This window comes from Nansenia antarctica, assembly GCF_963989245.1.
Source record: "Nansenia antarctica genome assembly, chromosome: 20".
In the NCBI taxonomy this organism is placed as follows: domain Eukaryota; kingdom Metazoa; phylum Chordata; class Actinopteri; order Argentiniformes; family Microstomatidae; genus Nansenia; species Nansenia antarctica.
The window spans coordinates 13,977,230-14,004,729 of record NC_137693.1 but is presented as its reverse complement, the minus strand read 5'-3'; the positions used below and the strand labels follow the sequence as shown (position 1 = coordinate 14,004,729).

The following is a 27,500-nucleotide window of genomic DNA, read 5'->3' as shown; positions in this document are numbered from 1 at the left end:
TGTGTCTCCTTCACACTGCGCTCCAGTGTGTTGTGGTGTGTGTGTGTGTGTCTCCTTCATACTGTGCTCCAGTGTGTTGTGGTGTGTGTGTGTGTGTGTCTCCTTCATACTGCGCTCCAGTGTGTTGTGGTGTGTGTGTGTGTGTCTCCTTCACACTGCGCTCCAGTGTGTTGTGGTGGGTGTGTGTGTGTCTCCTTCACACTGCGCTCCAGTGTGTTGTGGTGTGTGTGTGTGTGTCTCCTTCACACTGCGCTCCAGTGTGTTGTGGTGTGTGTGTGTGTGTGTGTCTCCTTCACACTGTGCTCCAGCAGTAGAGAACCAAACAAAGGCAGCCCATGGCGGGGCTGATTGTAGTCATTATGACGCGGGGCGCTCCCAGTGTGACAGGGCCTCTCCTCGGGGGATTCAGCTCGTAAAGCGCCGACGCTCTCCTGTTTTTAATAACAATTATCTAAAATCGCTGCAATTAGCCTGCAGCTACGAGGAGCTGGAGAGCTGGGAAGAGGGGAGAGGGAGGGAGGGAGAGAAGGAGGGGGGGGGGGGCAGGGGGGGGGGGGGGGAGTGGAGAGGCTCAGATTCAGTGAACCTCAGAATGTCAGATCCTCTTTCACGTTGGGAATTCAAGAGGGTCTTTGTTGTCCATCAATTATTAGCGATGAAAGTTAAAAAGATCCATTGTGTGTTTTTTTTTCTTCTGAGCTTTATGGGGAATCTTTGAACTGATTCCGAGTCTGGCCTGAGGCTACAAGATGAGGTAACCTCCACCTTACCACCTAACCCCCCCCCCCCCCCCCCCCCTCTCAACATTGTATTCCAGAAAAGCCAAGATAAAGCGTTCAAGCACTCTACCACAGACACAGCGTCTAGCGCTTGAGAGGCCAGGGTGTTGCCTTAAAACGTCTTAGCATCATTGTAATTCCAGTGGCAAGCTGATGTGACCTAAGACTGCTAGATAACTGAGGTCTTCCTTGTATTTCCCCCCCTCTGCTCTGGAAACAGTTAATGGGAAGAGGGCTTGGGATATATGCCATTTTTAGGCCCCTTGCAATGTCCTTGAAAGATGACAGACTGTGTTCCTGCCAGGGGCGAGACACTACGCCATGTGACAGCGGCCGGTCTGCTCACCCATCTCCCTATTCTAGTCTTGTGCGGTCGCTTTTAGAGCAGCCAGCTGCTTTCTTCTCTCTAGCATTGACAGAAGGACACAAACCTACCAGTATCCAGCAAACCACCACACAAACCAAGGTATACACAAACCACATACACCATACACTTATTATTATTAGTATTATACTTAATATTATACTGCCCTTCTCCCCTTGAAAATAACCCTCTATTTTTCTGCCTTCAAAGAAGTCCCAACTTAACCTCGCTCAAAGAAAGCCGGTCATAACACGTGTGTGTGTGTGTGTGTGTGTGTGTGTGTGTGTGTGTGTGTGTGTGTGTGTGTGTGTGTGTGTGTAAGTGTGTGTGTGTGTGAGTGCGTGCGTGCGTGCGTGCGCGTGCGTGCGTGTGTGTGTGCATCTGGTCAGCTGATTGCTATGTGATCCACACAGCCAAACAAGACGACTGGGGACACAACCTCTCTTGTCTCTCTTTCCTTCTTCTGCTCTTATTTCGGCTCCAGTATTTCTCTCCTCTTCTCCCCTCCACTTCCTGAAGTGTTGTCATGTAGCACCACCTGCAGGTCAGCGGGGGGGTAGCAGGCTGGGCTGGGGGGAAGCAGGACTCTCTCTGGGCTGACTGTAGAATGTCTCTGTGGGCTGGGGAGGAGTGGGCTCTGAACAACTACCAGCAATAAAGTAGTGGGGGGGCGCGTTGTTCATGGCTCATGAAGGGAAGAGAAGAGACAGGCTGGCTGGCTCATGAGGGAGAAGCTGAGCTTTCTCAGATTCTGTGTCAGTCTTTGTTCACAACGTACTCAATTATTTACCTACAGGCTTAAAATGTTGCTTGTGGGAATTTCGTTCATTAGCTCCTGTGCCTGGCTTCACACAACGTTGCCCTGTGAAGATGCAGTGTGTGTGTGTAGTCTGTTTGTGAAAGCGAGGGGTATACCTTTAAGGATAGAGGCTAGCTACTGTAGCATAACATGGTGAAGTGTGATCAGAAAACAAATGCAATGTGTAATAGAATAGTGGAATACCTCTGAAGTATTTTTTAAGACATTGTGAATACAGTAGCTGCTTGTTTTAGCCTTGTGCTATAGCTCACTCTGACTCTCTAGGGGCGAGACTGTAGGCAAGTAAAAAGCACACCCCCCATCGCTCCCTGGCACTTTTAAATTTGTACCCAGTGTTGCATGTTTTTCAGCTTTATTATATTGCTTTTTTTTCTGTGGCTTTTGGGTTGAAAATAAACCTTGTATTGTTCTCATTTGCATTCAGCATGCTTTTCCATAATTCATAAAACAACTGCCTTTTATATTGCCAGTCGGGTTTTGGAACACACTCACACACTGTGCGTGTGTGTGTGTGTGTGTGTGTGTGTGTGTGTGTGTGTATGTGTGTGTGTGTGTTGGGGGGAGTGTACTTGTTAGTGAGGGTGTGTGTTTCCATGTGTGTATTGTATATGTGTATGGTGCATGTGTGAATAGAGATCCTCACTAATGAATGGTTGTTTACAACGTGTTCTAAATGTCTCTCCTCAAAGTAACACCATGGGCTGTAATCATTTAAGATGGGCTTGAAAATGACACAGAAGTTACCGGTGCTAACCAATGTATTCCCAGCTTTGGACTCTGTCTAAACTTAAACTAACTTAAACAATCACTCTACTGTTTTTATCAACAAAATAGATGTCTGCACTTAAAGATTTCACTCCAATTATTGATTTATTCTTTGGTCAGAATACAGTTTAGTGTTGTGATGTCATAAATCAGACGGAATTCCTTTAGCCTAGCAAAGGACACTAAATCTGATGTGACTGGTGTTTAACAGTGACACGTCTTACTGTGGGTGGCTTAGGAGTGATAAGTGTGTGAGTGTGTTCCAAAACCCAACTCTCAATATAAAAGGCAGTTGTTTTATGAATGTGTGCCCCATTGCCAAATAATAAGAGCTTCTAATAAGAGACTAGCCTTGGAGTCAGAGCTGATCTTATGTCAGATCCTATCAGCCAGTGTGGTGGACAAGGTCTTGAGATGCATGTTATCTTGTTTTTTTCTCCACATTAGCTACACAAGGCTTTAATTATGTGTGGATTGCCTCTTTGGCTTGTATTTATGGCAGCACAATTGATTCGAGTAGACATTGTGTGCACTGGCCAGTAAAAGCAAGGCTACACTGATAAGTCTGTGATCCCTGGCTCATAAAGTGTTTATGCAATACTCATCCTGGAAGCAGGCTGCAAGTCTACAGCCATCTAACACTAACTACTAACTCTGCCACAGAGAAAAGTAAGTCTGTTGAGATCCCACAGCACTGCTTTTTTGATTAGTTACAAAGTCACAGCGGTTGTTTTTTACACTACCGAGTCGATTTGAAATGATTATGCCAAATTTTTTTGTTTTCGGGAAAAAATGCCTTGGGTTGAAAAAGCGATAAACTGAGAAGCTAAGAAGCTAATTTTCCTCAGCCAACTGCAAAGCCACAGGCAGGCTCACAGTCCTACAGAGGCAGCCTTTTTAGATTGGTGTTTTATTCATTTCTGTGTGCTTTCATCAAAATTGCCGCGCTGAGGGTTACCGAAATAATTTCCACTGTTTGCTCGGAAGAAAGCCAGTCGTCCCATTTTCCCCTTTCGCTGTGGCGCGACCAGGGGGGGGGCGAGCGCAGAAGGGAGACAAATTATTCGGTATCAGCCGTGATTTGCTCAATAGCCCAGCAGGGCGCACAGGAAGTGGAGGCCCGGCGTAGCAAATCGGCGTGGCCCTGGAACAGCCTCCGTGCTGTGACGGAGATGGCTTTTCTCCTGACAGTCCGACAGCGAGACGCAGGTCTGCAAATGAAAAAAAGGGGAGGGGAATGTCGCCGTGGCAGAATCCAGGCCCCTGTTGCCTGGCTGTGTACGTCTGCTGCTGGGGGGGGAAGCAATGGATGGGCAGACAAAGATAATTCTCCCCAAAAAGCAGAGCGGTGTTATTTTCCGTTTGTGAATTCATCAGACCCCCCCTACAGTGATTTATAAATATGTGTGGCTCATCTGATGTAGAGGCGTAAACTCGATGTGTTGTTACGGGCGGCTGTGCTGACAGATTGTTTGTTCTGGGTCTGTGTCGTCTCCCTGTGGGTGGTATGAGACTTTGCTAGCTGATGTTGTTTTACAGGAGAGATTCGTTGAGTTCCAGATGACAATTAGCGATCCTCTGTCCTCCGTAGCCGCCGTGCCTGGTCTGACCTTTGCCGCATCTCCAGGGTGGATGGTTGTAATGGTTGTGATGGTTGTGATGGTTGTGATGGTTGTGATGGTTGTGTGTTCAGGGCAGCGGGCTGGGAGGCTCCTCCAAGACTCTGTTTAACAGGCGTCAGGCTCACACACTGATACCGGTGAAGAGGAGAGGGGCGTAGCTTTTAGCACTCATCACTCCTGACACTGCGTCAACCTTCCAGACTGGACCAGACCACACCAGACCTCACCACCGCTGTGTGCGTCGTCCAGCGTTCCACTAGACCTTAATGTGGCAGGAAAAAGGTTACTGGGAGGAGAAGTACAATGGATTTTGCTTCCTTTGCTGCCATCAGCAGTTCTCCCTGGTTGGTCTTGGAGGGGCACTGTTTTCCCTCGGTTGGGTTTCATGTGGAAACAAAGGAGGCCTGGGCACAGAGACGGCACTTGCAGTAGGTGGAGCTCTTGTGTTGGATTTTGATGTTGGAGCGTGATCCACCTGCTTGTGTGTGTGTGTGTGTGTGTGTGTTTATGTGTACACATGCACGCTTCTGTGCGAGTGTGTCTGTCAGATGGTGAAAATGGCATTATTGCAAAGACGGCATAATATTCGATTTAAACGCTCTTGACGTACACACACCCGCCCAGACATATAAACCCACATACACATTCTCAGTGTAATTGACAGCGCTTGATGGGTAGTGAAACATTTAATGCCAACAGTTAATGTTTACATTGGAGCTTATTAGAAATTATAATGGATGTACTGTGTGCTCCAGCTGGGGATTGTGTGTGCGCGTGTGCGTGTGTGTGTGTGTGGATGTGTGTGTGTGTGTGTGCTTTATTTACTGCCTACAACTACATGCCATATTTCTCTCCCTGCTCCCTGACACCTTGATGCACAGGAACAAACATAAATGTCTCCCCACAACCTCTCTACCCCTGCCTGCACCCTCCCCCCCCGTTCCACACAAACACACACACACAGACACACACACACACCCTCCCTCCCTTGCGCCCTCTCTTCCCTGCAATCTACCGCAGGCCCTCCATCTCTCCGGCCTGTCAGCGTGCTTTTTCATTTGGCTTGTTGCTACAGGGGGCTCGGCGCTGGCAGATTACAACTCGGCAGCCAGTCATTTTCGATTTATCTGAGCCCCCCCTCCCCCCGAGCCTCCTCCCCCCTCAGCCTGCCAGGCTCGCTCCCCGGCCTGCATCAATCCAGACACATAGCAATTCCTCAGACCCCCCTATCCCCCTTTTCACCCTCCCCTATCTCCCTCTTTCGATCGGCGAGAAAATTTAGCTCACAAGCCCTGAGACAAAAAAGAAATATTGTGGCAGGGGAAGCATTTAAGTTAGAGGAGGCAGCCAGGGCTGTATTATTACTTAGGCCTCTGTCACCGGTGATGACCCGGGAGAGGGGAGAATATCGATCGCGTGTCACTCAAGGCATTCAGCAGATTGCATTGACAAAGCTTGTCGGGGCCTTTAATAGCAAGGTTAGCAGCCTTGGCTGGGGCCCAGGAGAAAAGTCTAACTGTGCCCCATTACATGGTGGCTTTTAACCGTTCCCCGGACCCAGAGAGTGGATTGATAACAGTAAGGAAGTAATTTTACTCTCATAATTGCCTTCCTGTGGTTGGCATTTTTGGCCCTAAGAGGCTGTAAAAAGAGGCTTTCAGAGCCGAGGAGGAAGGAGGAAGTATTGTCTGGCTGTACTTACAAATATAGAGAAAAGCATCACACTAACAAAGACGTGGTACGTTAAACAAAACATGGCAGAGTGAAAAAAAAAAAAAAAAAGATGAAAAGGGAGTGCATAAGTGTGATTTATGGCTTGAAGGAAGTCCATTACTTGCAAGAGGAAGCCCAGACCAAAACAAAAACAGCGCGAGGGCAAGCCTTGTAAAGAGGGTCACAGAGTAATTCTCTCGCCCTGCCAAGATCGCTGATAGCCTCTGAACGTGCCTCTGCGAAGGAGAAAAGGGAGAAAAAATGACAAGATTCCAATCTCGCTGTAGTTCTCAACATAAATAAGAACGCTAAAGGACTTAAATAGTCCCTTTTTGTGCCAAGTGATGTGGAACTGGGTCTGAAATGTAACAGGTCCCCTGTGTGTTGTAATTTGGCTTGGACACAGGTGGGGAAGCTATTTCTGCGAGCTGCCTCGCCGGTGCTAGGTGCTGACAGGTCTCGGATGGCAGGTAGCTATTTTCAGTGCCGTGTAAATCATATAGACGGAACTGATTCTCTTTCGGCGGAGTCCTGCGTTTCTCACAACACAGGCGAACCCGGAATAAAGGAATCAATGTTTATTTGGGATGGTTAGAGTTGACATTGCTGGGGAAATAGAATGACGATGTGAAAATGATCACTCAACTACTGTACCCGATACCTGTCCTAGTCACTGATACCGGGGGTTGTGTTTGTGTTGTTTTCACAGCCGTCTAAAGCAAGTGTCCATGGCCTCTTCAGCGTTCAGTACTGTAATGTCAACAGTTTTTTTTGCGTCATATGGAGGTCAATAATAAGATCTGAGCCGGTGAATGGGGACGTAAGGAACAGAAGGGAGAAGAATGTGGAGAATGTTGTGTGATTGTAGAGAGCAGGGCCCAAGGACTGAGGGAGGAACCTAGCGTAGCCCTGACGCCGTAGCCACCGTTCACACCCTCCCTGCTATTCAGTCCTGACGGCCACGCTACATCTGCATTCTCATGGCCAGTGGGATGAAAGGGAAATGAGTGCACTGTTCCATTGTTATGTTCATTGTTATATTCTACAATCGTCGAGGCTGCTTGTAAATGTACATTTTGAATCGGGTTTAACTGGTCAGCTCTGTTGTAGCCTTCGTGCCTGAGTTATTTATTATCATCGGAGGAATTATTATCACTAATGCAACACTGGTACATTTTCTTTCTCGGAGACCAGAACAGGGTCAGCTGTCATAAGGCGTGCTTTTACATGTTACTGTATGTGTTGTTCTTTATTTGCCTCATGCAGCCTTTGGCCTCCTGGTGGTCCATTGGGAACTGGTTGGCAGTGGTTGGCAGTGGTTGGCACTGGTTGGCAGTAGTTGGCAGTGGTTGGCACTGGTTGGCAGTGGTTGGCACTGGTTGGCAGTGGTTGGCAGTGGTTGGCACTGGTTGGCAGTGGTTGGCACTGGCTGCCCTTGGCTGAGGTCTCTCAATAGGGATGTGTGGAAGTAGCAGCAGTCTGAGCTGCTCAGACAGGCCGAGTATTAACATTCGAACAGCCGTGCCTTTTTTACCGACTAAAAGAACCGCCTCAGAGGTCAAATGACCCCCTCTTAACAATGCTCAAGCGGCTATTTACACACAACGGCCATTAGTTGGCCACTTATAAATTAGCCTGCTTCCTCCATGGCAAAATAGCTTTATACTAGCTTATCCTCATGTGATTTTGAAAATGTAAGGATACTGGGCGGTAGAACGCACATCTAGGAAGTCATGAAAGGAGGGTCCTGAAATGTGATCGAATGCAAAGATATAACATTTTTCTCATGGCTGTTCTAGTGTTAATGCAGTATGTCTTCTCCATCGTCCCTCCTGAAGACCGCCATCTCTTCAGGCTACACCTTAACTGTCCCTCCTGAAGACCTCCATCTCTTCAGGCTACACCTTAACTGTCCCTCCTGAAGACCTCCATCTCTTCAGGCTACACCTTAACTGTCCCTCCTGAAGACCTCCATCTCTTCAGGCTACACCTTAACTGTCCCTCCTGAGATATCTACTAACCCCCCCTGTAGTTTCTCCTGTGTAATAATAATAAAAACTAAAACAATATTCCTTCTTCTAGCACAACGACTGCCAATGGCCCCTGGCATGAGCATAGCTTACTTTCTCCTGCTGTGACTGGTGGATAGATGATTCACTTACTTAGTCAAACGTATCTGTTGTAAGTCGCTTTGGAATATGGCGTCTGCTAAATGCCAAACATGTAAATGTAAAATGTACTTCTCTGCTGTTGGAACCCCAGTTAACCTTGACGGAACTGTCAACCCTTGCTGTACACTCACATGTGACCTCACCCGGGTCAAAGGTCAAAGAAAAGTCATGCCAGAATCACATTAACCGCTAATGTTGTCACAGTTTGTTGGCATTCTATTCCAGTTCTGAAGTCTCCTTCTATTTCCACCGAGCTGAGAGGAGTGTATGCACAGCTTTGTGTCCAGGGAGCAGGGTGAGCCAATTCAACACATGCTTTGGCCCCGCTCCTATTAATAAATTGGCGCCTTTGTACCGTTTTGTTTTATGACTCTTTTTCTAATAGTAGATGTGAATGTCAGGAAGGCAGCTACACTCAAAAGTTTACAACGGGGATTAGTGAGAGCGCTGGCATTAGACAGGCACTCTCTCCCACAGCCAGAAGACAACTGTATACTCTCTAAACACATTTTATAGTGTCTCTAATCCTCCAGCCCGCGGCACAGGGGAGCCAAACATGGGTAAGGTGAGACGCTCCCTCCATCCTTTGCACCCGGGGCCCAGCCAAAACAGGCCATCCGATAGGCCGGCATGCAGGCAGTCTGTTCCATAGAGATCATGTCCAGCTGCTGATGGGAGATCATATCAGATCAGCTGACCCCTGACACCCTAAACACTTCCTGTCACTCTGCCAACATACCAGGACCTAATCATACCCCTCACACTATCTCTCTAGCCCTCCAAAGCCATAGACTGTGGCCGCAGTGTTCAACGCTACTTGGCAGATTATCCAAGAATCAAAGGAAGGGTGATTTTACAAGCATTTATATTACGTTTGACGTTTTTGGCATTTAGCAGACGCCTTATTCCGAAGCGACTTACAAGCAATACATTTGAATACTAAGCAAGTGAATCATCAATCCACCAGTCGTAGCAGGAAGAGTAATCCAGCTCAGGCCCGGGGCCATTGATAGAAGGAAAAACCTTCTTCTAAACCTAGGTTTTTTGTTTGTTTTATATAGACACTGGAGAAACAGAGAAACAGTACAAGGGGGTCAATAGAAGTTTTTAGGGGACACGGTAGAGGGGAAAAGCGGGTGTCTTCAGGAGACGCAGTGCTGGGGGGCAGTAGAAGTCTCAGATGTAACAAGCCTGTTATAGCTCCTACAAGTATGTTACCAAAACGTAAATGTGTGCATATGAATGTAATGTGTAGCCGTGGAGGCTGATGGAGGTATGCATGGAACGGAATGAGGAATGGTATCAACCACGGTGTTCCCATGATGTGTAGGCTACTAGCCATGGGTATTAGTCATATGTCTAGAGTGGGTGTAGAATTCAATTACCGTCATTTGGTCCTTTACTATTCGCTAGTGGCTGTGCAGTAAATGGACACAAATTGCATGTTTATTGTGTGCCCTTTCTCTTAAAGGTTTGAGTGGGATCGTTTGAAATAAATCTCCATTATACATTTTTTCTCTCCGCTTATTTACCGCATTTACATCCAGGCTGTGAGTCTCCCCCGTGCCTCAGGGTTTGGTATAATGGCACTGCAATGATTATTTTCGGTCCTCTCTCTTTAATAGCAAGAGGCGAGACGACAGCTCTCCGCCATTTTGCGGAAATGTGTATATCTCCTTCCCTTTGAAGAGCTCCAGTTGTGCCAGTATTTTCCATCTTCTTGACTGCAGCACAGCTCCAGCCCAGCCCAGCTCTATTCCTGTAACATAAAAAAGCCTTCTTTCCCCAAACTGGAAGCGTTTGTTTATCATATTACCGCCACACATGAGCTGCGCACAAGGCTTGACCCGGTGTTAAGTGTCCGCGCTAAATTTCATTGCCTCCATCTACTGGAAGGCCTGCCAATATACTGGCAGTGAATTCCTGGAGGAAAATAAATGGCAATAAAAAAGAGAAATGATAGCCCCTGCAAGCCGATAGCAAGGCCCTCTTTCCTTTTTTTTTCTTTCCCTGTCTCTCTTTATTGAGGCTGCCCAACTCTGGGAGCTGTGACTTGGCACAGAGGCTGCAGCTTAGTGAGAGGGCTAGCTGAAAGCTGATATTGGAGTAACGACTCGGTGGCACGGATGGGGGGGCTGGGGAATAATGTAATTAATTGCACACAAATTTCTTTGATGAATAGTTATGCGGTGATAAGCGCTCGACTGAGCAGCTGAAGGTCTCGGCTCTCTCTCTCTCTCCCTCTCTCTCTTTCTCCCTCTCTCTCTCTCTCTCTCTCTCTCTCTCCTCTCTCTCTCTCTCTCTCTCTCTCTCTCTCTCTCTCTCTCTCTCTCTCTCTGCAGCTGCTGCTGCACTCTGGGAAGGCGTCTGCTGTTGCCCCACAGTCCTCTCTGCTCTCTCTCTCTCTCTCTCTCTCTCTCTCTCTCTCTCTTTCCCTCGTTCCCTCTCTTTCTCTGCATTATGCGGTTCCTCCCTCTGAGCCTGGGGGGTGCTGCAGCCAAGGCAGCAGGGGAAATAGAGGTGTGTAAAATAGGAAGGGGGGGGGGGCTATTTTATTGCCACACAGGGTACTATAACAAGGTGTTCTGATATGATCTGAGAGAGTAGAGGTCTCTCCCGCTGCTCTTATTATCCTCTTCCCCCCTTCCTCCAGCAGCTCAGTTCATTATTAAATCTGTGAATTGTCCCATAACTCAGCGTACCAGGCTACAGCATTATATGACCATTTGTAAGGAGGGAGAAGGTGATTGCGATGTAGTGCGAGAGGATGGATGTTAAAAGCATATTGATTTGTCTGTAATGTCGTCATAGATCACAGATTTATGTCTGTATATAAATGCAGCCTCGAGCCTCCCCCCCGCCCCCCCCCCCCCCCCAGCCTGTGGTTGAGTAAATGGAGCCCTTAGGATGAATGATGACATCAAGAGATGGCTCTCTTAACCATGTTCTACCCCCTCCCTCCTCTCCCTCCTCCTCCCTTCTCTCCCTCCTCTCCCTTCTCTCCATCCTCTCCCTCCTCCTCCACCCTCTCCCTTCTCTCCCTTCTCTCCCTCCTCTCCCTCCTCCTCCACCCTCTCCCTTCTCTCCCTTCTCTCCCTCCTCTCCCTCCTCCTCTACCCTCTCCCTCCTCTCCCTTCTCTCCCTCCTCTCCCTCCTCCTCCCTTCTCTCCCTCCTCTCCCTTCTCTCCATCCTCTCCCTCCTCCTCCACCCTCTCCCTTCTCTCCCTTCTCTCCCTCCTCTCCCTCCTCCTCCACCCTCTCCCTTCTCTCCCTTCTCTCCCTCCTCTCCCTCCTCCTCCACCCTCTCCCTCCTCTCCCTCCTCTCCCTTCTCTCCCTCCTCTCCCTCCTCCTCCACCCTCTCCCTTCTCTCCCTCCTCTCCCTCCTCTCCCTCCTCTCCCTTCTCTCCCTCCTCTCCCTCCTCCTCCACCCTCTCCCTCCTCTCCGTTCTCTCCCTCCTCCTCCACCCTCTCCCTCCTCTCCCTTCTCTCCCTCCTCTCCCTCCTCCTCCCTTCTCTCCCTTCTCTCTCCCTTCTCTCCCTCCTCTCCCTCCTCTCCCTTCTCTCCCTCCTCTCCCTCCTCCTCCACCCTCTCCCTTCTCTCCCTCCTCTCCCTCCTCTCCCTCCTCTCCCTTCTCTCCATCCTCTCCCTCCTCCTCCCTTCTCTCCATCCCACTGGTCCTCTACTCAGGAAACCCCTGCCTTCAGGGTGCTGTCTCTAGTCCTCAGTGGCTCCATAGCTTTGCCATGGCCTCATATTCCACCAGGGAAGAGGCTGCTCTGTGGAGCTAAGCTCGTCCAGGGGGTGCATTAGATCAGGTGCTTGTCCTGTCGCCATGACAATCATTTCTGACAAGGTCACCGGGGGTCACTGGAGCATGATTATGCCAGGGAGGGGAGTGAAATGGAGCATTTCCATGGCGATCACACCCGCCGAAACATGAGACGCTGATGAAAAGTGCTGTTCTACTGAGCTGCTTGTGACAGCATTGTCACAGCCAAACCAGAGAGACTGGGGGGAAATATGCCAGGTATGTAGTATACATCAATGAGACATAGTGGGACGGAAATACATTCTGTCTAAGGATTTGAACAGAGAAAGACACAGATTCATAATATAACATGTTATTGTTATTCTAGTGCCCATGACCTCTTTACCAAACACAAGACTAAACACCACACACATGCAGGGCAGTAGGACCCCAGCGCTGATGCTCAGTGACAGGCTGTGACTGTGGGTGGCGGGGGGACGCAGGGGGACGCAGGGGGGACGCAGGGCGCCTGTCTGTGGCGGTTAGAGCGCTCAGGTCTCACAGCCAAACACAGGGTCAGGGCCCGGCCAGGCTCTGCGACACAGCTGCTGTCGGAAAGATGACGGCGAGAACTCTCCAGCCCCTTACAGGCCCTGACTGGCCCTGCCTCCCCCGGCCTCCCCCTGCCTCCCCCTGCCTCACCCTGACTGGCCCTGCCTCCCCCGGCCTCCCCCTGCCTCACCCTGACTGGCCCTGCCTCCCCCTGACTGGCCCTATCTCCCCCTGTCTGGCCCTGCCTCCCCCTGACGGGCCCTGCCTCCCCCTGACTGGCCCTGGCTCCCCCTGACTGGCCATGCCTCCCCCGGCCTCCCCCTGCCTCCCCCGGCCTCCCCCGGCCTCCCCCTGCCTCCCCCTACCTCCCCCGGCCTCCCCCTGACTGGCCATGCCTCCCCCTACCTCCCCCGGCCTCCCCCTGCCTCCCCCTGACTGGCCATGCCTCCCCCTACCTCCCCCGGCCTCCCCCTGCCTCCCCCTGCCTAGTAGTAATAGTATCATCTGATCCAGACCATACGATATACAATAAGTTTTGCATACCCCCTCTATTTCCATTTCCGTATTTGCAAGCAGCATTATGTTAGATCAATAGTAACCAAGGGAAATATTATCATACTCATCATTAGGGCTGCTTGAACGTAGTATAACGCTTGGCATTGATTTGTCCTCCAGCTGTACAATAATGCTTGTATGCAGTTGACGGAAAAAACTCCCCCAGTTGCTCATTTTAACTGCTGAGTAGAGCGGCTCGGCCCTTTTATATATAGACCTCTGAAGGTAGCATAAAAGAGATGCTCCAAGTGTAGTCACTGGAAACCGAAGGGATTTGAACGTACAGCAGGAAATAGACAATTTATTATAAGCGACCTAGCTATCTAGTGGATTATCTATAAAACTTTCATGGTAGTCCCTCAGTGGCAAACAGCCATAAAACTTCCTGAATGAGGGACTTGTTAATTTACTTGTTAAAGCAAATTAAAAATGTATGAGCGCTTTTAGGTAAATTAGATCCTCTTTCATTGCTGCTAGTGAGCTTCTCTCTCCCTGGGACCCTGGGAGGACAGGTTAGCTGTTCTGGAAGCCGCAGAAGAACAATAAAAGCTGTTAAATTGTTCCAGGTTTTATTACCGCCGAGTTCCGCAGCTGCTGTTGTGCGTAACTAAGGGAAAGCATAGAAAGGCGAGCTGAGTTCTCTCTTTTTTTCACTGGTGGGGGGAGGGGGGGAGGTTGTGTTAAAAAGGCCTGTGTGGTTACAGAAGTTAGCAGGCCCACTTTGTGTTTGATTGCATGCAGTTGCTAGTGTAGCTCTTGGGAATAGGTCAATACACTTGTAAAATTCCTTTGCAGCGCTGGCACGTACTTTTTACTAAGTGGGCAGAGAAAATAATTGACTACACGTGTTTACGATAATCCTGTAAAACCTTCAAAGGTTCTTTGCAACCTCCATTTATGCACAAACTGCTTCTTAAGTGGGGTATCCTCCCCTCCCTCCATCCTATATCCTAAGGACTAAACTCTAGTATACGCTAACACCATATTTATGGTCCAGGTCATGTCTGGAGCCGGCCGCCCTGCTAGCAATACTGAAATGAAAACATTCACCTTAGGTTAAGCTGCTCCTTAATCGATGTTGTCTTCCTATATAAAGCCTTATGGCAGCTATTTCCTACTTCAGGTATATCAAATCTTAGGTATAGCTTTTGTGTAGCCTACATTGTAGGACAATAGGACAATGGGCTCTCACATAACTGTGCCTTGAATTCACTTCCTGTAACGAGGGAGAGGTACAACATTTAGCTGATGCTCCTGCTTTGCTGGTCCCTTATTCACCCATATTCGGTTGTTAAGTCTGACGTCACGCGTGACGTTTAGCAATTTCCGGGTCCAAATACAAGATTCCCCACACCAGAGTACCAGTGTACTAAAGCGGTAGAATGACAGTTCAATCGTTTTTTAGACTGGGATCTATTCATACAACAAGGGACACAGCACTTTCCCGTTTTTCCCATATTGTCAGCGTCTTTGAGCCTCGGAAAAGCGCTATACAAATATAATGAATTATCATTATTACCGCAGCATTTTCGAAGAGAGCGCCTCAGCCAAAGTTGGACCCGGAAACACGTCACAATTTAACAACCGAATACTGTTGACCCTCATCAGATAAGTGATGAAGTTGCAGTTCCAGTTGTTCTGCTCTCAGACTATCATAGAGGAAACCACAACATGCAGGTTGGTTTCTGATAAGTAGATATTTAGGATTATTTTAGTATCACATGAGAGCTATTGCGCATGCATACATCTGACAGGGTTGACGTTTTAGGCTGCTCCTTGCAGAAGAATCATGTTGACTGCTGACTGAAAACAGTTGTTAATTCTATACGTCAATAAATCCATGCAGGGGGAGAAAACACATTCCCTGCAACGCAGAACAGATTGAAGATAAGACTTCACTGTGTTGAAATGAATGAATGGCAGATGCACTTACTAGTTTAACTGTTTCATTAGATCCTAATGTCTTGCTGTGTTTTTAATTGTTCTGAAATTAGCCTCTGGAATATTAAAACCATCTGTTTGTTATCTTCCTGCAGGGCGAATATTTACTAAGACTGTGGAGATAGGGTCATTAAACCAATGTATCCTTATGTTTCAACCTGCCGCTTAATTAATATGTTTGTTATTGGTTATAGTATGTAGTATAATGATTGGAGCACTTTGCGCTGCAACGTTTGCAGGAAAAGCTCTATACAAATAAAAGTTATTATTATTATTATTATTATTATTATTATTATTATTATTATTATTATTATAGTAATAGAGTGTGCATATGCACATATACACATGTATATGTATATGGTGGTGATTGTATATACACATGTACTGTATATGGTGGTGATTGATTGTGACCACTAGCCTTCCCTCCCTTGGATTAACACAGCTATTAAACACAGCGTTAACTATGGGTCCAACACGCCAGTAAGCGGGCAGATCTCCACCTCAGAAAAATGTAATTCTCAAAAGTAATTTAAGAAGCTTTAAGAGGAATTAAGGCACACATTTGAAAATCACTGTGTAATAGGGCCTCACACATTTTCTGAGACAAATTTACTCAAGACTTTGAAATGAAGGCACTCACTGGATCATTGGAGACTAGAACGTGTATTTTTTTTAAATCATTTTGTTCCATCACCAGACATTCATTTTGTTAACACCTTAACTGATGGATTAACCTAGACATATTTGACAGTCTGCCCAATGTGTCTGACTTATTCTATAGCTGTCCTCTCGTTCTATTTTCTACAGTACTGTATGTGTCAATCAGGAAGTAGCTAAAACAGTAGTAGTAGGGTGAAGTGGCAGATATGTGTCTCTGAAGGTTATGTATGTAGTGTGTGTGTGTGTGTGTGTGTGTGTGTCTGTGTGTGTGAGTGAGTGTGAGTGAGTGTGTGAGAGAGAGAGAGCGAGCACAGTGCTTTCAGCAGGGACCCTTCTTGGGTAATGAATATTATAGGTCAACATGTTTTGATGAACGACCTGCAGATTGGGGCATAAACAGCGGCCCCCTCCCATGCCCTTTCTTCAGGGCTCTATTAATAAGCCACTATGCCAATGTGCATGGGGTATTACTTCCCCTCTTCTCTCTCTGAGAATATGCTAAATCCCATCAGAGGAATTGGCCTTTTATAAGAAAAAAGAGGGAAAATGCTCTTGGTCTTTGTAGATAGAAATTGTGTTGGAGGTAATTAGTGCTATCACAGTGCGTGGCCCCTGTGTGTGTGGAGCTCAGGGTGTGTGTGTGTGTGTGTATGTGTGTGTGTGTGTGTGTATCCGTATCCAAAACCATGTGTGTTCCTTCCAGCCCTGTCCTGTGTGGCCGAGCGCTCCTCCCTTCTCTCCACAGGGCCACCAGGCGTCCCCAAGTGCTCTTGCTCTCTTATCGCACTCAGCACTCGGGCCTGAGCTCGCCGACTTTTACCCATCATGCAGTTCTCCCAAGGAAAGGATTCCTTTCACACGGGCTAATGGCTACAGAAAAGGAAACGTTTTCATTTTAATTATGTGCTTAACTCGAGGGCTCTTTAGGCGTCCCCCACCCTGTGCCCTTTCAATAAATGATGACCAACGGCAGAAATGAGTATCTCATATCAAAAGCGACCGGTACGGTTCAGTCCCACTGGAAGACATGGAGAGAGACAGAGAAAGAGAGCACTTCCCTATGTGTGCTGCACCATGCGGTACTCTGCTTTTTCTATTAGGTGGCATTGCAGCACCCGTTTACTACCCTGATCCACGGTGGCCCGTAAAGCTGTTTTTACGTGCTTTGAAATGTAGCCTGCGCAACTTGGCAGGGCCGGCTGGGTCTGAGAGGAGCAGTGAGGAAGCTTCAGACATAAATTGCAGACTTGGACCGAGCAGACTCGGCCCACAGTCCCAAGAGCCCCACATTGTTCTCCAGGCTTTAGAGGGCTCAGATGTTCTTGGATCGCACATCCTGCTCTTTGCTCTTTTTTTTCTGTGTCTCTGACACAGTGTCTGGAAAATGACACCTGCTGAGTCCCGTAGTCTCTGTACGGGGCCGTCTGTTGGAAAGGAAGGCGGCTTTTGAAGATTTTGGAGGGGTTTTGTTTCTGTTTTCTCTCTCGAAAGTTGAGTTTCAGACTGAGATGAGATGCTGGCTGTCATTGGCAGAGAGAATGGCGGCTGCTGGCTCGGGAGGCCCATAAACATGACAGATTTACACGCAGCACAGTGGCCCCTGCCAGGTTTCACATATTCATTAAAAACCCTTCTTCTGTGGGTATGTTTCCTGAGCCAATATCATCTACTGTATGTGAATACTAGGGGTGTAACGGTTCACAAACATTTCGGTTCGGTACATACCTCGGTTTTTAAGTCATGGTTTGGTACATTTTCGGTATAGCAGGTTAAAAATGATCACAAAACATATTTTTTTCTTTTATTATTATTATTATTATTATTATTATTATTATTATTGTTATTATTAATAAACAGTGGGTCTTTCTTTCTTAATTAAAAAAATTACAGTCAATACGGCTGCAACCAGCTGCAACCTACTAATAAAAAGGTTAACTTTACTGAAAAGTAAATCAAAAATAAATATTATTTTAAATAAATAAAATATAATAAAACTAATAACTGTACTGTACTTGTATAACAAAGTTACATTTACTGAAAGGTCAATAAAAAATAATATTCTCTCAATAAATAATATAATCAAATAAATCCATTAAGGTGCAGCATTTAGAAAATTAACTGTACTTGAACTGTACTGTACTCACATAAGCAGCTTTCAACATCACATTAGGATTTGCCAGCTTGTACTGACATCCATTGTATTTTCTCTGCAATGTATGTGCAGCTGTTATGACAAGGCAACGCAAGTTTATTTGTATAGCACATTTCATACAACAGGGGCAATTCAAAGTGCTTCACATAAAAAAAATCCAGAAAAAGAAGGATAGTAAGAAAAAATAAATAAAGTAAAAAAACAACAACAACATAATAAGACAATTAATAAAAAATATATAGATAAAAGTGTTACCGCAACTGTATTCAAGCGCTGCTCTTCCCGATATGGCGTGTGAGATTGCAGGATCGCATAGTTGTGGTAAGCAATTTTGTTCTTTTTCATGTGTCCCAATGGAAGCATGTAGAGATTAAATAGAAGGGGGCCAATTATTGACCCTTGGGGAACCCCACGTCATTTTAATTTGGTTAGAGACAAAGTTGCCAATGGAGACATAGTAGCTTCCGTCCTGTAGGTAGGATCTGAACCAGTTTAGGGCAGTGCCCGAAAGTCCAACCCAGGTTTTTAGTCATCCATTAGAATGTTGTGGTCTACAGTGTCAAAGGCAGCGCTAAGATCTAGTAGTACCAAAACTGAGATTTTTCAGGAATCAGTGTTTACACTAATGTCATTAAGGACCTCAGTAAGAGCCGTTTCAGTGCTATGTAAGCCTGATTGAAAATCATCGAAGAGATAATTTAGGGTCAAATAATTGCTAAAAGTTGTTTGTGGGCAACCATTTCAATAATTTTTCTTGTACAGGAAAGGTTTGATATGGGTCTGTAGTTGTTTAGTACAAATGGGTCTAGGCCATCGTTTCTCAACGGGGTCGGTACCGCCCCCCGGGGGGCGTTCAGACAACATCGGGGGGCGCTGGAACAAATATGTTTTAAAGGGGGGCGTTGAGGTGTTCTTGGGGGGCGTTCACGCATAAAGTATTTTTCTCATGAAAAACAGCTGTATAATTTCTCATGAATAACAGCTGTGTTATTACGGGTACGTTCGTAAATGCACAAACGGTCAGTTCGCTCGGACAAACCGTCTTTTCAGTCAGAGCACCCATCTCTGAGCGCTCCCAGAGCGCAGTGTTCTGAACTTGGCCGGGCTCTGTGACGCAGACACGTGTAGTGCAGCGCCCAAAAAAATAAAAGTGAGAGTGTCATCAAGAAGATGAAGCTGAAAACTCAGCTAGCAAAGGCAGAGCTTTTGATAGTTTCCAATGTGTCTGGGTAAGCTGCATTGTAGAATAATCTTGACAGTTCATGTACAGTGCAGAAATTGCAATACTATGCTAGTCTACGATAGAAAGAACCCCGGTTCATCCCAACTGTAATGTCATGTTGACCATGGATGCACCATAGCTAATGCTAGCACAAGCCAACTTTCAACCCTTGCCATCCTTTTCTTGCATAGCACCCGCAAATGAACACGGAGTGGAATAGTCTATATAACTGTACATAGTTGATTGTCTTTGGATTTAGCCAGTTGGCAAAGATTTATGAGGAATAGGCTATTTAAGTTGTGTTGCTCATCTAACAGCGATACGGTGTTGTTCAATGTACGGTCTTGTTTAATTTCTATGAGTGTTTTCCTTGTAGGCTATGCTTGAGTGACATGTGTTTCAGTTTGTAGGCTCATTGTAATTGTTGGCTATAAGCGAGAGAGAATATTTCTTATGTTAGTTTTGATACTGAGTCCATGTCCCCGCCGGTGACGTAAGCCTGTCGTGCCAAATACTCCCTCACCGCGTATACACACTACCCTCTGCGCTTATGCGTTCGCTTCGTTCGCTTCCTTTCAATACAGCTTATTTAATTTAGTTAAAATTAGTGCTAATACCATACCACCATGCCAGAACATCACAGCAGGAACAACCTATCTCAAAAAAGCGATCGTATTGTAATAAACCAGTCCGGAAAGTTCTCTGTTGCTTAGCCTACCAATAATCTAACCTGGAGAAATCAGCTACGAATGTCCCCTCCCCTCGCAGGTTCATCACAGTATATTACATAAATGTATTACTGTTAAGTGTTGTTGTGGATGTTATCCCTAGTGCCATTCTGAGGTTAGCATTGCAATGTGTTCGTCTTAACGTTTACAAACTAAAATATACGATCGCTTTTTAGTGATATGTTTCTCCTCATGTGATGCCCTGGAAACGAACACATAAGCACTCCGAACAGCTGTCAACGTCTTTTGTTGCTATAGGAAACCACTATTCTGTCTGCTTGCGATTGATCAGCTGTCAGCAGTGTTATTACAGGTACGTTCGAAAATGCACAAACGGTCAGTTCGCTCGGGCAAACCGTCTTTTCAGTCAGAGCACCCATCTCTGAGCGGTCCCAGAGCGCAGTGCTCTGAACTTTGGAACTAACAAAGTTAGTTAACAAAGTCTAATCAAACATTTATAAATATTAGCATCATAAAACAGTCTGTTTGTATTCTCTGATGTTGTCTGAGTTTGTTTAACACTCATAAACAGCATTTTTATTCACATTAACATGGCTTTTCTGCTCTCTGGTAAACTAATGATAATGATATTCCAACTGCCCAGTTAAATCAAATCTATTATTTGGCATTCAGTGACATGCTTTTTAAATGATATAACACAACAGTTTTGAAAAAGATGGGGGCGTTATTGATATTGTTGTTTATGATCTTTGAGAAAAATTATTGTCTGGCACTTATTCTTTTTAAGTTATAGTTTTGAAGATTCTCTTTATAGATACCATAGTGGACTTGAAGGTTTGTTTTTCTCCATCTGCACTCTGCCTTACGACATTCTCTTTTTTGGGTCTTTACGGATGGGGAAGTTCTCCAGGGAGCTTTTTGCTTACCAGAGATGCATTTGGATCTCATGGGTGCAATACCATCAATGGTTTTTGTGATTTTCTTTTTTATAATCAGTATTTTATTAGATTTTTCATAGTGTCACATTTGGTCAACACATTTCTCGACTCATACAACTTTTGTGATAGCTCTTGCTGTCATCAAACTTACCAAACAAAAATAATATAGAGAAAAGGACAAAATATAACATAAAAATTAAAATTAAAATAAATTAAAAAGCACTCATAGATCACCTCGTACATTCATCACTTATCCAATTTGTTCACTTCAGTCTTACTACAGATTAGCAATACATCCCAAGTAGCCTCCCCATTTTGCTGTGTATTGTTCAGTTCTGTCCATAGAGGACATTTGTTCGTATGATGCCACCTTTGCCAACTCCATAAGTCATTCCTGGAAAGACGGCTGTGTTCCTCCAGTGTCTCATAATAATTTATTTTCCAACTATTATACTGGTCCGAATAAATTCTGCTGCTCCACAGAGAGACGTAATTTGCGGATCACTGAGAACATTCAGTCTCGGGCAAAACTCAAAGTTGTCCTGGGTAACGTTTTGCACCCATTCTTGGATGTTTCGCCAGTAATTTTGAATCATGGGACATTCCCAAAGTAAGTGAACCAGGGTCCCTTCCGGCCTGCAATCAGCATTGTCCTTGAGCTTCAGCCTGAACATCCTGGAGGGGGTCCAGTAGAACCGGTTAAGAACCTTCTTTACTGAGGTTAAATAGAAGGTTTTTTTTTTAGGGGGGGGGGGGGGGGGGGTAGGAAAAAGGCCTGAACAGTGCATTGGTGTTTTGATTGATATATCGTTTGGAAATAGTTTTAGACATAGTTTGAATAACCGGGAAGATAGATACGTTGAAGAATATGCAACAATGGTCAGATAGGTGTCAGTTACAACAACATTTTAAATATCTAGGCCTTTGGTGATGATAAGGTCCAGAGTGTGACCTCGATTATGAGTAGGGAGTTTCACATGTTTTTGAAGTTCAAAAACATCTAACGGAACAGAGAGTTCTTTGGCTTTGTTGTCCTCTGAATCATCTACATGAATATTGAAATCACCAGCAATGATCAGACCATTAAATTCAGTAGTAATGATGGAGAGAAGCTCCGTAAGTTCATTGAAGAAGATAGTAGAGTATTGGGGTGGTCTATATAAAATAATAAAAATAATTTGAGTGGAACATTTAAAAACAACTTAAAGATATTACAATGATACAAATTCTCAGAAAGATGCCTGTTTGCAGTTAAAACTGTCTCTGAAAAAGGAGGCGATTCCACCTCCTTTCTTATGGGATCTGACAACATCTAGGATTCTAAAATGGGGGGGGGGCTGACTCAATAACAATTGGTGCCTTGTTACCTTTCTTTAGCCAGGTCTCGTTGTTTAGCCAGGTCTCGTTGTTTAGCCAGGTGTTGTTGATGAGGCTGGCGCCGCGGCCTTCCTGTGGTGCCGAGGTGGGTGGATGGGGTGAGGGCCACGCCTCTCTTCACCATGTTCTCAGCTGAGAATGGCAGGAATAGTGCGATGGTGGAGAAGAGAGGGGATAGTGACTCGGTCAAGGAGTGTCCTTGGGAGTTAGGGGTAGAGTGGGCTTGAGGGTTGAGGGCAGGGAGGGGGGATGAGGGGAGAGAACGGGTAATGAGGAGAGGAGTGGTATTGATATCCTTCAGTGTTGAGTATCCAGACGTATTCAGTGTGAACAATTCAGCTGACTGTGTTGAGTCTGGGGAATCCTGCGCTGTCGGCCGTTCAGTTGGCTCAAGAGCAGTGAGGTATGGGGAGCAGAGTTTATGAGGTTGAAGAGTATATTGCTTGTTAGGTGATATTCTCCCGATCTCTTTAAGTGGAGGCTGACTCTTCTGAATAACTCTCTCTGCCTCCAGAAAATGTTCCAGTGGTCAATACATTTCAGCCCTTTAAGTTTGCACGCTCCAGCAAGCCAAGTATTAAGGCTTAGGAGTCGGCTAAATGACTGCCTAGCAGCCTGGACACCTGGTTGATTCCTGTTGCTTTTTGTGCTGCTAAATTAATTGTGTGTGCAAAGCATCCAATTTGGGGGCCCAGTCCAGCTTCTCTGATTGCACTGACAATATTTCTAGCATTATCTGTTGTGACTGGAACTGTGCTTCCTGGCCTCTCCAACTTCCGTTCTGATATTACCTCCTTCAGTATCTCTGCCAGATGCTTGCTTGTGTGCTGTAATGGGGCGAGTTTGCAGGACGTGGCTTTGCATGTTCCAGTGGCAGTCGGGTGTGATGTGATATTGTTAAATAACTCTCGGTGGCCCTAGATGTCCACCCATTGGTCGTGAAAGCGATAGCAGATGCCTTGGATAGGTTGTGGACAACTGTAGTTTGTACTTTGTTATAAAGGGCTGGTATGACTTCTTGGCTGAAATGCGGACGCAATACTATTAACATGTGTCTAAATCCGATGTTCTCAACAATGGAGTATGGTCGCATGTCCACTGCTATAAAAAAAACGATGGCGTTTGTTATGGCTTTGCTCCGGTCTGTGTTGTTAGCGAGTGGTGGTTGCTTAAAAATGCCGCATACCCGATCGTAGTAGAACAATGCCAGCATACAACTTTGGTTCGATCCACCTGTCTTTGTCCATCATCCTTGTATGTGATTGCGAAACAGTAAAGTTCCCAAACCGGAGATTTAAGGGCTGCTGGAGGAGTTTTCAGCTCTAGTTTGACAGCATTCGCCATAATAACTGGTAAAAAACACTACTGACTATCTCTCTCTGTGTGTGTGCACTGGCTGCGTACTGGCTGAGGTAATCAGATCTGCACTCATGGCAAAGTGTGTGTTGTCGGCCTGAGTAAGCACAGTTGAAGCGAGGGAGAGACTGTTGCTACTGATGCGCACTGCATAAACACATCACAAATGTGCATTTGATAAGTAATTTAGCTAAGTAAGCTAGCTAACTATGATTGGAAATGAAGTAGTTTCCGGTTGTGGAATTATATTTAGTAGTAGCGATATTCGGGGTCTGGGGCAGTTCTTATGCGCTCTGCGCTGCGGGCGATGCAGGACAGCTGCGGGAGCTCACTGCTCCGTTATGCGTCTATGTCACAAAATGTACATTTGATAAGTAAGTAAGATAGCTAAGTAAGTAATCTAGCTAACTATGATTGGAAATAAAGTATTATCCAGTTGTGGAATTATATTCATCACTACTTTGGCTGATGTGATATGGGTTAACTAACTCCGTGACATTAGCGGAGCAAACCAAAAGTACAAAGTGTGAAACTACTCGCACTATTGGTTAACTTGTTCCACGTGAGAGGATAGACCAGACTCCAGCAAAGGTAAATTGTGTCTGGAGTGCGCCATCTAGTGGGATCAACTGAAACGCCGGGTACTGCAGGAAAAAGGCTAAATAAATGCGGTCTTTACTATCATTTGGAGAATTTTGTACCAATATTCGATGGGCCGGATTAGAAAGCCCAACGCGCCACATATGGCCCGCGGGCCGTAGTTTGCCCATGCCTGCTCTTGTCCAATCAATTACTTGGTCGCTCCATGACCTTGAATCCAGTGTGAGCAAATTTATGAACACAGCACCTGAGATTACTTCCAAAGTTTTGCCTGTGCAGTGCTGTACTGCACGCTGTATTCGTTGTATTCGTTCGGTACACACGCAAACCAAATCGAACGACCCGTACCGAAGATTTTCTGTACGAATACATGTTACCGTTACACACCTAGTGAATACTGTATTCTTGAATTCATAGTCGCTCTAAATATCTTCATCATGGTTACGGTTGTGTGTTTGTGTTTGTGTTGTGTGTTTCAGCTGAAGCCAGGCCAAAACAACTGCAAGGACAGTGACAGTGAGAGCATCAGTGGAGGGTCCAAGCCTTCCATCAGGAGCAGCTCCAGAGACAGACTGACTGATGTAAGTAACAAATAATTAAGTCTACATTATTACATCACAGGTACTGTAGGAACAACATTACAATCTCAAACAATCTCACTATTTAATCTCTTAATAAATTCATTACCAAGAGATGAAAGTGGTGTGCCTGAATATTTGATTTTCTCACATCATAATTTGTCTGGTTGTATAACTGTATATCCAGACAACCCACAGTATACAGGGTGATTTTCATACAGGCGTAACCACATAGGCAAGCATAATCTTAGCCTGGAGCCTGAATTTTCACGTGACGATGTGGTATGCAAACACCTCTGAACTCCATCTACTTTTCCAATGCTTTGTATTCCATTGGTGACCGTCTCAATCAACTGCTTGATTAAGATGTTGTCCTTTACACATGTTATGCTTCATAGCAATCTATTGATCTTAATCTATTGATTACATTTGATTTTGAGATAATCTGCAAAAGCACAGGAGGACTGGTTCGTAATCATCACTGGCGTGACGGTTCATCTTAAAAATAAAACAACATATTACGTCTATAGTCAGCTAAAGGGTATACAAAGAGTCCAAACCTTGTGAAAATAATAAACATAAAGTGCCTTCGGAAAGTATTCAGATCTCTTAACTTTTTCCATTTTTAATCAATTTTAAAGTATATAACACAACAAAATGTGGAAAAAGTGAAGGGGTATGAATACTTTGGAAGGCACTGTACTGGCTCTTACAAATGATCCATTTGGATGTTGAGGTTCATGATTATTGTAAAGCCTCGTTCAGGATCTCATTCACTTCCAGCCCCCCGCCAGTGCCTTGTCATTAAAATCCTTTTTTAGTATTAGTTTTTGGTAGGAGATATTTATTGAGGTGGTGATTCTTTGCCAACTTTTCTCTTTTAATGACACAATAATTATCCCACTTTGAAGTATTTTTTGTTTTCAATTGTTGCGATATGTCAAATTTGTGATTTCATTGAGGTAACGTTTGCTGACCTGGATTTCCCCCCTTCCAAGTCACAGTCCAATGTGAAAGAATATGAGTGAGGCGCACAAGTTATTTAAGGTGTGTCTGCCTCTTTTTGCGCTCACAAGTGCAGCATAGAAAGGTCTTTGAAAATAGTTTCTCAATGCGCAGGTAAATGTGCACGTATGTCAGCTTTTACATTTCTTTGAAAATCGCCCTGATAGCATCTGGCATCAGTATACAGCTTGGTTGCTCTCCACTAAATATGATCTTAGTTGAATTCATCATGTTATACTTTGAGAAGACATTACATGACGTTTTATGAGGTAAGTGAAGTTCCTACTCTGCATCATCATGTGATATATTTCTGTCCTTGCACTTGCATAATGCAGACAATGTAGTTGTTACAAGGTAAGTACATATTGTGGGCTGATGAAAACTTCACAGGATTTGCCTTTGCCTTTCACCAATAGGAACAATAGCACATGTGACAAAGCTCTCACGTCTCCAATGCTGTTGTCTTTGGCTGTCCTTCAGGGAAATAGACTTGTTTGTACTGTACACACCCTAAGGTTTCTCTGTTACTGTTCTAACAAGGACATCCTATTTACCCTGTATCTTGTTCTTCAGTCACTTCAGGCAAGTGTTAAATGACACAGAGAACGATCTGTCCCTGTGCTGGCCTGTGACAAGCTCTGAGCTGTGAGGAGAGAGGACGGGGGAGCTGTGTTAAGGTCTCACTATCAGACCCCAGCCCCTTGCTCTTTGATTTGTGTGGAGGAACTACAGAGGAGCTTTCAGATATCTCCCCGTAATTAAAGCTGTCAGTCGGAAGACAAGCCAGTCGTTGAGAAAAGACACGGCTGAGCAAGTGAAGCAAAACCAATTCTGCGTGTAGCTATAGGATGCTTGGCCAGCCATGAAATGAAATAAGTAATTTGATGTTAACATCAGAAATTGAAATACCTGCTGCTCCTGCGTAGAGAGAATCACCTACACCAACAATTGTGCAAACAGCACTACTTCTAACAACTGATAGCCACAGATGTGCATGACGTGGAAAAGGAACAGAAGCTGTTGTCATTTGCAGGCTATTGGTTTCAAAAAGAGGGCACCATTGTTTGTTGTCTAAAGTGAATGATTGTAGAATACATTTTGTTGTGTTGCTATACTGTACATGCTATAGTATTGGATTCTGTATCATTTAATAGATCTCATTTTCTTAAGTGAAGTGTGAGGGAGGCAGTCTAGGTGTTAGCTAGGTGTAGTCCTGTTGTCCCATTCAGATCAGATGTAATTCTGATGATTTGGTTCTTTGGCTTAGATTACATACAGATTTAATGTCATCACTCTTTCAACTATTGTGTCAAATTGTGACATACCCTAGTTGCCCAGTATCTTTATGATGCTTTTACCACTAGTCGTCCCAAACGGAGGTCCACAGACGTGGAACACCTGTTCCCCCTCCTTCCCTTACTTTTCCTAAATGTATGTGTATTTAAAAATCATACATAGAAAAAAATCTGGAAGCATTTTCAACATCTCCACGTCCTGAGGCACAATTAACTCACAAAAGCCTCACCGTAGCATTACCCTCATCACGGCGATTCGAAACTGACCCTACAGTTATGATTGGCTAACCCATTTCAACTCTAATGGCTATTAGCAACATAGACAGACAGACAATAACAGTTGCCCTTCATCGTACCTGGGATGCACGCTACAATAAAATACGTGGGACATATCTGTTGATGAGCTGTAATCATTAATTGATTAATTTTTAAAAAATATTCCAAGACTATGTCTCTGCTTCAGTAAAATGATGCAATTCCTTATGAGACCCACATGCATGGAGACAGACACATTTGCCCCAATTACAATCATTTGGAAAATGTTTGTGTGTAATTGGTTTGTTCTTATGCCAGGAGACAGCATCACTGTTGATGAA

At 45.2% G+C, this 27,500-nt stretch overlaps 1 protein-coding gene across 1 annotated transcript in view; it reads left to right on the top strand.

The window, feature by feature from the left end:
• auts2a (activator of transcription and developmental regulator AUTS2 a) overlaps positions 1-27,500 on the top strand; it is a gene marked incomplete at both ends in the record, with an annotated part of 391,514 nt that overhangs the window by 145,188 nt on the left and 218,826 nt on the right. Inside the window, one exon of the mRNA XM_080549804.1 lies at positions 24,506-24,607. Within this exon, the coding sequence (XP_080405930.1) occupies positions 24,506-24,607 (102 nt within the window). The remainder of the gene's footprint in view (positions 1-24,505; positions 24,608-27,500) is intronic.